Consider the following 9,426-nt stretch of genomic DNA (forward strand, 5'->3'; position numbering starts at 1 on the left):
GGCTTGCTTAAGCATATATAAGTGATTAAGTAGATGTTTATTTTGGCAGCTAATCTTACCAGTTTGCATCTAGAAAATATCATTTGCAAATGCTTATGTATGGCTTTCTTTAAATAGTTTTGATTGGGTTGCTGAAGGCCAGAACTGTATTTTTGTCTATATTGATAGAAATGTCATACTAATTCTACATGCTTTGTGCTGATTCTGTCTCATGTTTCACCACCCCAATAATACTTCCTTGCCATCCTTTGGGAGTTATTTTGCTCGCTGTGTCTTGCTGCTCTCACCAGCTAGCAGCTGTAATGCTTAAGCTTAGGAGGAGATTGGGCATAAATGGAGTCTTCTAGCCCAGAAATGTTTGCCCTCTCAACACACTCACTACCTAAATTCTGGGCAGAATAGTCTACAGGCTCAGCCACTGGGTTGATATGGTTTGAAGAAGTATCTACTTTTGCAAAAGCTGAAAATGCTGAGTTTCTTGTAGTTAGAGAGGTTGTCAAGTTAGGCAGCTGAAGTGTAGACTTCTACCACCATGACTGGTGGAATAATTCAGTGTTTCCTGATGGAAAAGCAGGGTAGAAAACCATTTAAAGTCTTACGACAGATGATTATGATGCCTTTTAATACCCATTGTCCTAGAGGTAGCATGCTTCAAGAAATCTCAGATGTTGATAAATCACTAGTTCCAGCTGTCTTTAACTGCAGCACACTCTTCATCTGAAGATAAGTTGATAACTCTGGCTCTGAGCCAGTTTTAAAATGTGTCCTACAGTTTGTCTTAGATGCCTTTATCTTGCCCATTTTCTAAAAGTTGTGAAACTGATAGTTGTACACATTAACAATTATAAGCTGAAGTTTTTATTTATCAATACATGTCCCCACGATTTTTGAGATGTGTTTGCTTTGAAAATTAAGCACAGCCCTTTCTTTGCTTGGAACACCTCAGTAAAGAAACTTAAACCTTGATGAAAGCTACAAATGCTATTTGTGGAGCAACTAATTTTATACCTTGCTGCTGAGGTCTCAACTGGCCTGTATACATGTCTCTTTCTCCTCCCTAGGAGTTTACATCCTTATTGGAGCTGGTGCACTTATGATGCTGGTTGGCTTCTTGGGATGCTGTGGTGCATTGCAGGAATCTCAATGTATGCTTGGCCTGGTAAGTGTTCAGAGTAGTGTTTAAATTTTAGCAGTGCAATGAGAAAGGAAGGAAAATACTACTGTGCAGTTAAAGGGGAGCAGATGTTGATTGTTTTGGCTCCACAATATTTAAACTCATGGTCACCTACATAATGCTTAAATGTTAAACATAGCTTTCATTTCTGGCCCTAAACCCAAATGTCCATGTTGTATTTGAACACTAACTTCAGGAGTTAGTGACATATTCAGACATTGAGGTATCAAGACTGGGAGTATGTGTGAACACAGAACTAAAGAAGTTGATAAGAGTAATGCTATTTATTAAACAGTTTGTCCTGAACTCTGAAGGCTATGTGATCTTTAATCTTGGAGACCAGAACTGTGGTATTTGATCCTTGAAACAACAAGCCTCTACTGTTCATAATCACAGGATGAGCTCTTCTAGTTGACAACTGTTCTGCAAGCCAATTATTGGAGAGCAACCTCATTGTTTTCAGACTGGAGGGACCAGTAGAGCTTACTGGGTTCATGCACATCTGTACACTTGTGGAACTACTCATCCAAATAACCAGAAGACTTAGTTAATAAAAGACTACTACTGTAGCTGGTGAAAGAACAATTCCCCTTCTGTGTCATGCAAGAAGTTAATTTCATGTATTTTTTTGCAAAATGATGCCTCTAGCCCTTTGTAATCCTGAACATCTCTCTTCAAAGTGCCTTTAAATGGTAGTGGTGTGTTTGACCTAGTAGTCAAACACAGAGATGACACTTTTTCTATTTTATGGGATACACAACAAAGAAGTGACCATTAGCTCTCTGGGAGTTGGTGGCAAGCTAGGTATTAAGTAATGACTCCTAAAGCAATAGGAGTGACAAACCAGTGAAAAGAATTGGTGTCAGCTGTTGTGATGTGTCTGAGTGACCTGGGCAACTTCAAAGTCTGAGTTAACAGATGATTGGTTTTAATTAACACTGATCAAAAAGGAGGACTTCTGCTTGGAAAACACTGCCAGGCTTTCCAACACTCCTGGGAAGATGTGCTGACTGAGTGTCCTCTTTCTCAGCCTTACTAGTGTTTCAGACCTCCAACTGGAACCTGGTTAAGTGATGGTTCCCACGGGGCTGGACAAGCTTGCAGTATACATGTGATGCTGTTTTGTGGTGCTGTGGTCTTAACGATGTGGTCTTTCTTTTCTAGTTCTTCCTCTTCCTTTTCGTGATTTTTGCCCTTGAAATTGCTGCTGCAATCTGGGGATTTGCCAATAAAGAAAAGGTAGGTTGCTCTTAAAAGTTGGCAGGGTCGTGGGATGCTGGAACAGGTTGCCCAGAAAGTTGTGGATGCCCCATCCTTGGAAGTGTTCAAAGTCAGGTTGGATGAGGCTTTGAGCAACCTGATGTAGTGAAAGATGTCCCTGCCCATGGCAGGGGGGTTGGAGCTAGAGGATCTTTAAAGGTCCCTTCTGACCCAAACCATTCTGTGATTCTATGGCTGTGCCCACAGAAAGTTGACAGTCTACTGAAATCTATACCAGTACTAGTCAAATCCTGATTACCCAGGGAGTTTGGGGGAGAGGAAGAAGATGCATTCTAGCAGAACAATACAAGAAATTAAACTCTAATATTTTTAAAAATGAGGCTGTAGCAGAGAAGCCAGAATCCAAGGTGCTGTTGCATGCTAGGGATGCCCTCCAGGCAGTACCTGGCTGAGCTGTGAAGCAAAGCAGGCCATCAGTGAAGCTTTAATATTTCTAGATATGAGCTGGGTCAGCTGTGGGCTGAATGTTTCTGCATCTAAAACATGACTGATCTGGGCTGTCCCCTCACAAGCAGTCAAGATTCTGTCTTGTTTCAAAATAAGGTGCTTGGTGATCAGAGTTGCTTTTCTGCTTGTATTATACAACAGGGGAATATAGCAACTTCTGGGGTACAGAAATGAATAGGGAATACTTTTGTGTAACCAGTGGGCAAAGACTTGGTTCTCTCACTCCTCCTAGAAGCTCAGAGCTTTGGAAGGGAAACTGAATCTTATCTGTTTAGGTGTGGCTTTTAAGGTGAGTGCACCAGTTAGGCTCACCTGTTTGGGGTGAGAAATGCTGTCCACCTTCTCTTTCCACCCTGTATTTCTACATGTCAAAAGGACTGGTATTGTAGGTTGCAGAATTTTTAATGACTTCAAGTTTTCCATACCTCAATATTAAGGTAAGACAGTAATACACCATAACTCTTTGCTGTCCTGTAGGTTATTGAAGAGCTAAAGGACTTCTACATGGAAACCTATGAAAAGAGATCTCAACCAGCTGCCAGAGAGACCCTGAAAGCATTTCAGTTAGCTGTAAGTACATGGTTACACTTAAACTAGACAGTAATGTGGCTTGTTCACACTGTTCTCCATGTCATCCAGTCCTCTATACAAGTCTAGTACCTTATTAACTAGAAGAAACCAAAGGATTATTAGTAACAAATTGCAGAGAAGATCTTTTTGTATAGTATCAGTCAATTCAGTATGCCTTTTTGTCCTTCTGAACCTCTGAAATGCATAGAACTAGTTCTTGTTTTCCTAAACAAACTCAGAAGCAAGCTGGGAAACTCTAGATCTGTGGTATTGATCTAGAGGCACCATAGTATACATATTTGCATGTCTACAAGGAGTTCATCTTTGTGTCTGTAAAGAGTACAAGCTGTCACCAAAATTAGTGTGTGTACTTGAGATCTAGCTCTTCCTTTCAGAAGCTTGTCCTTTAATGCAATAAAGGCTTTTTAAAATTAGGTTTATAGCAGTCACGTTGGCAGGACTTCTAAGTAGATTTGCATAAGGTCTGTAATAAAACCTAATGTAATCTTATTTCTCCTTTTACCAAACACAGAGCAAAAATAAAGATTACTTAACCTGGTTCTCTTTTCCTGTTTTCTCTTGTAGCTAGACTGCTGTGGTCTTACAGGAGTTCTTGAGCAGCAGTTCATGGACACCTGTCCGAAGAAGACTGTGCTTGAATCACTTTCTACAGTGGTAAAGCATGACTTAATTCACTAACAGCTCTGCCTTATGAGTAGAAAGAGAAACATGTTTCTGAATAAACCCTTCCAGTCCATGGGAAATTCCCATGTCGCACTTACTTAGCAACCTATCTCTATAATCAGTCTGGTTGTGGAAAAAACAATGTACTCTTACTGTGGAAAGAACAAGCAGGAAATCTGAACTTGCACGGGAAATGCATGGTCTGTGTCACTAGACTCACTGGTGTGATGGACAGCATAAAGCCAAAATGTCACCTAAAAAAAAAAAGGCTAGAGAGCTCTGTTCTCCTGGCTCCTCCTGTTGCCAGAGCACCTTCCTGGTGCTGAGTGGGACCTGTGGCCTCCCCTCTTGGTTAGGGAGAAGTAGAGCATGGGGTGGGAGCAGGTCTGAAGTTTTAGCAAGGAAAAGGAGAGGGGGGGGTAATGCATTGGTGGCCTGTTTAGGTGAGTATGTCACTGAAGCCAATTCTCTGAATCAGATTTCCCCACTGAAATATTGCTGCAAATGTGCCTGTACACCACAGATAAAGGAGAGGCATCCTGTATAGTTCTTAACTACCCCTTTTTCTTACAACTGTCTTGTACTCCTGCTTCATGCTCCAAGACAGCCTGTATGAGTCTTCCCATAGAAAATAAGGTTCTTATGATGCAGGAATTCAATTAATGACTTGATATTTTTCACATTACTTGTGCTCTTCCTTTCACTACAGATGATTTTGTGCCTTTAAATATCTGACCACATGAGACATTTCAATCTATATTTAGACTATATCTTTAGTCCTGTCCATACTATCTGCTATGAGCTAGACTATATGGGAGTAGCTGAGACACATGCAGGTTTTGTTTGCTTTTATTCTGCTAAGTGTATGTTAGCTTCATCTGAATTCATCTTGTGATGTGTTTATGGCCTAGTCCCAACTGCAGAAAAACAGTAGACAGACTGCAAAATTAAAGGGATGTAGTGGTGTGGGTGATCTGTGTACCTCTAAGAAGCAGTGCTGTATTGATATTCTGAATTAACTGATTAATTATTGCCAGTATATCACTTTAATCCTCAATTCAGTCTTTCCTTCTGGACTGGATAAGGAACAACTAAAGAAAAAAGTAGTTTTCAGCAGCTTACTGTAGTCTGCTGCTGGAATAAGTAGGACAGGAGTTGGGATGAGACTTTGACCAGCTATCAGGTTCTTAAAGATTTATACCTCTGTAAAAGTTCCTTGTTCTTTTTCTTGGCTACCATGTGTCTTTTCTGGGGAAAGGACTGTACTTAAATTTTTCTTTAGTTGCAATGGTAATTCATTGTCCTGGGAGCTTCAAACTGGCACCTCTGTGAAATCTACCCATAGCTTAGTATGTATGCATGCAGCTCAAGAAATCCTGCCATTCCCATGTGGCATGTGTTCATAAGGTGTCTGCAAAATTACAATAGCATTGGAAATATCGAGTGGCTTCAAATCTATTTTGAGAAGGGCTGAGCAATACAGCAACTTAAATGCTGACAGCCATTAGTAACAAGCCAAGTCTGGTACAACTGCTGTGGGTCCTGATCTACCTGATCAACTGCAGGTGTTGAGAAGGGAATTGTGCTGTAGCCAAGGTGCAGTTAAGAGGCTTGTATACTTGAAGAGTAGATTTTAAACTTCTCCACCAAGTTCCTGTCTCTCTTTAAAGATGTGAAAACAAAGGCCAGTTCAAAGCAGCTTTCAAAAGATGAGTCTTCATATCTAGTGCAAGCAGACTTGGTCAAAGGTGTAGCATCAGTTGGCAGACTTGAGCTCAAACAAGCAAGCAGAAACAAACCTTTCATATGTATGAAACACTAATGAACAGTCTGTTCTTTTCAGTCATGCCCTGGTGCCATTGATGATGTCTTCAAATCAAAATTGAATGTGATTGGAGCAGTTGGCCTTGGCATTGCTGTAATAATGGTGAGTTTCCAGATTATTTAGAGGGTAGCTGTATGGCCAAAGGATACTTACAGCAGAAGTCTGAATAGTGCTTGGCATGGCAGTCTACAAGGCCATTCCATTAATGACAAGTACTGGCAGGATCAGGGTGTGTGCTGTGGGGCCCCGAGGCAGTGCAGAGGGTGGGGTGTCTTGGACCTCCCTGCTTCTGCTTTGGGTTAGGATCTGCCTCCGTGTAGTTTTAGCAGTGGTGAAGTTGTATCAGTAGTGCGTGTATATATAGGGTGAAGATGTATTGGTCATGTTGCCAGCCCACTTCTTAATCCTAATGCCTCTTGGGGATCCTTGCTTTTGTTTCCTTTATGACAATTAAAGACTTTGCTAGAGAACTGAAATAACAGTGCTAGTACAGAAGCTTGTACTTTTGTTTGAATTCTCTGGAGGAAAGCATGACATGGATGTAAATATGCTGGAATGATCAAAGATTTCTTAGGAGATACAACAGTGGTTTATAGCTGATCTATTTTGAAGTATTGAGGGTGAAGGGGATTCATGAGAATGGACTGAAATTTGGGGGTGGAGGGGCAGGGACATGAACTGCAGAATAAAGTGTTAATATGGCCTCTGGGCCAGGAAGAGCAGCTATGCTTGTCCCCATGTTGATAGAAGAATGTGCTTTGGTCCCTCGACTTCTAATGCATTTGCTTTCTTTACAGATTTTCGGCATGATATTCAGTATGGTTCTCTGCTGTGCTATCCGCAAAAACAGAGAAATGGTCTAAGAGCTAAAAACCCAAGACTGCTGCACTATAAAATCTTTGTCATTAACTTCAGCGTTCTGAAAGCATTTCTAAAAAGTTATATATTTGTTACCTTTTTAATGCTTTATTTGGTACTGATGTAGGTTTGCTTTTTATGTTAATAGGTTAAAATGGTAAAGGTATATCTGACTCAAGACAAATATTGTACATAAAATATCTGACTTTCTTGAAACTTATGTAATTTGGATGTAATTTATGTTTGAGACAATTTGATACTTAATAAAGAGTAAGATGTATGTTTGTGGGGGAGAGGAGATTTTACTCTGCTTATTAATCATACTGTTTGATGCATAGCATGGAGTTGAACTTGCATAACATGTTAAGTGTTAAATCACTAGGGCTTTAGTATAAAGCAGGAAATAACTCCTGTGCCAATACTATATTTGAAAAGAATTCCAAGGAATGGAAAAGATGACTGTCAGAGCATGTTAGGGAAGGTATCGTCATTCCTCCTTTCCTTGGTGTGTGTGAACAAAAGCAGTTTGTTCACATATTCCTAAAATGTTACTGCTGTAACACTTTACTGTCATCTTCATACAGGGTGGCAAAGGATGGCTGTCATACTGGTGACATGCAGGCAGTGGTACTTTGGTGCAAACAGGCTGGGCTCTACCTGGAGCCAGATGGGCTTTCTCCTGTCAGCCTGTCTGCTGACACAACTCTGTCCCCTGGCATCTGACATGGCCTTGGTCCCTTGACAAGGCCGATTCCCGTAGTGTATGCTCAGGATCTTTCTCAGTGGCTGGCTTTGCTTTGTTTCTCCAAAGCCAATGAAGTACAATCTCAAGGGCTTACAGCATGTGTGCCAAATCTCAGGTTTCCAAGTGGAGAAAACAAAAGTTGCATAAGAAGTTACCATACAGCTCTGCAGTTGCTGCTTGCAGCAGCAGCTAGAGCTGTGGCTATCCTGTTTCAGTTTAAAAATGGATATGGGAGGGAGCAGAGATACTAGTGTGGAACCCTTAGCCTAAAGAATTACCAGTTTGTCCTGTACTTCTACTCTAAATGGCTTAAGTGGGGTTTTTTTTGCTAAAATATTTTCTGGGGGGGTGGCCTATGGACTTGGATCCTTACCAGCAAGTTAGTGTTACACCTGTATCTGGTGTTCCTCTACTGCAGTATCTCAGCTGTGTTCCTAGGAGCTTCTGGTTTTTGTCCTCTAGGTACTACAACTGTCTCTTAGTAGTCCTTGCTTCTTCCCACCTTTCTCTTATAAGGAGGTTGGTATTTATTGTGAGAAATATCAGAATTGTTGAGGGTCAGGCTCTGACTGTAGCAGCAGACTAATATACAAATGTATTGCCCACCTTTGTGTTACACATTGTCACTTGTGTAAGGGGTTATGCAAACCATACAGCTCTCCTCTGTAATGCATTGCACTATTCTGTGTTAATGGGGCCTTCTTAAAAAAACAAGTCGATTTTCAAAAAAGTCAAATGGTAATCATGCTTTTGTTTGTCTTAGACTGGAATGACTCCAGAAGGGAGTTGATCTAATTTTCCTCCTTGGATATATGAGAGGCTGGAGGGGAAAAATCTAATCTTATATGAGAATTTGAGACCTACCATGTCCCTGAGCTCCTGCAGAACTGAAGTGCATTTTTGTCAGCTGTGCAATTCTGGGCATGAGACTGAACCTGGCATCTGAAAGAGCTGGGGTGAATTGCTGTCAACCATAATGAAAGTTTACTACTGACTTCAACTGCCCTTGGTTTTATTGCTCCATGTTGGTGCATGTGTTCAGGTTGCCAACATCCAACATGGCTGTAGTCCAACACTAGCAGTGTTTGTCAATGTCCAAGAAAATACAATGGGTTGTAACTAGCATGATGAGAACTAAACTGTAGGCTCAGCACCTCAGCTCATGAGATGGGTTTGGGTGATGGCTGTGGAGGAAGCTCTCAAACTGGCATACAGATCAACTGAATATCCAGAAAAATGAAGTTTATACCTTCTGCTGTTGCTGTTTCTACAGAAGCTGGACGGGGGCTTCCTGTGAGTTAGTCTTTACCTTGCAATGCTGCTGCCTTAACCACAGTGTTTACTGCAACACTTCATGCCTTGGTGATGCCTGCCCCCTTCCCCCCATATTTTAAGTCCTACAGCCCAATCTTTGGCCCTTTTTGAACATCCTATGTATGTAGGTTGGTGTTTTCTGAGTAATCAACAGGTGGGTAAGTTGTCTTTTATCGGAGAAGAAAGAGCTACTGTTTATTACTTGAATATTACTTTCCTTCTAGCAGGAACATGAACTACAGCTGCAAAACCTGGTTGCAGTCATCCTAAGATCTGCAAGGTAGCCTGGAATGAATACTTCCCAGTAATGAATACTGAGCTGAATAATGAGAAGTTTTACTTTACAAGTAGCAGTTGTGACTGAATTTCGTGAAGACTTCAGTTCTAAGAGATGGCAGCCCTAAAAAATCTGTTTGTAGCACTGACTGCCCAAGCAGGGAGCGAGTTCCCAGCTTCAAGTTAGGTCAGGATTGTCTCAAGGAAGCTGGAGCAGAATGGGACTTGAAGTAATACATAGAGGCTCAGGTG

At 41.2% G+C, this 9,426-nt stretch overlaps 1 protein-coding gene across 1 annotated transcript in view; it reads left to right on the forward strand.

Moving 5' to 3' along the window:
* CD9 (CD9 molecule) overlaps positions 1-7,117 on the forward strand; it is a 22,877-nt gene extending 15,760 nt beyond the window's left edge. Inside the window, exons 3-8 of the mRNA XM_009324366.1 lie at positions 1,062-1,159; positions 2,339-2,413; positions 3,380-3,472; positions 4,058-4,147; positions 6,000-6,083; positions 6,779-7,117. Of these exons, the coding sequence (XP_009322641.1) occupies positions 1,062-1,159; positions 2,339-2,413; positions 3,380-3,472; positions 4,058-4,147; positions 6,000-6,083; positions 6,779-6,844 (506 nt within the window). The 3' untranslated portion in view covers positions 6,845-7,117. The remainder of the gene's footprint in view (positions 1-1,061; positions 1,160-2,338; positions 2,414-3,379; positions 3,473-4,057; positions 4,148-5,999; positions 6,084-6,778) is intronic.
* The last annotated feature ends 2,309 nt before the right edge of the window (positions 7,118-9,426 follow it).

This window comes from Pygoscelis adeliae, unplaced genomic scaffold (genome assembly GCF_000699105.1).
Source record: "Pygoscelis adeliae isolate BGI_AS28 unplaced genomic scaffold, ASM69910v1 Scaffold65, whole genome shotgun sequence".
In the NCBI taxonomy this organism is placed as follows: Eukaryota; Metazoa; Chordata; class Aves; order Sphenisciformes; family Spheniscidae; genus Pygoscelis; species Pygoscelis adeliae.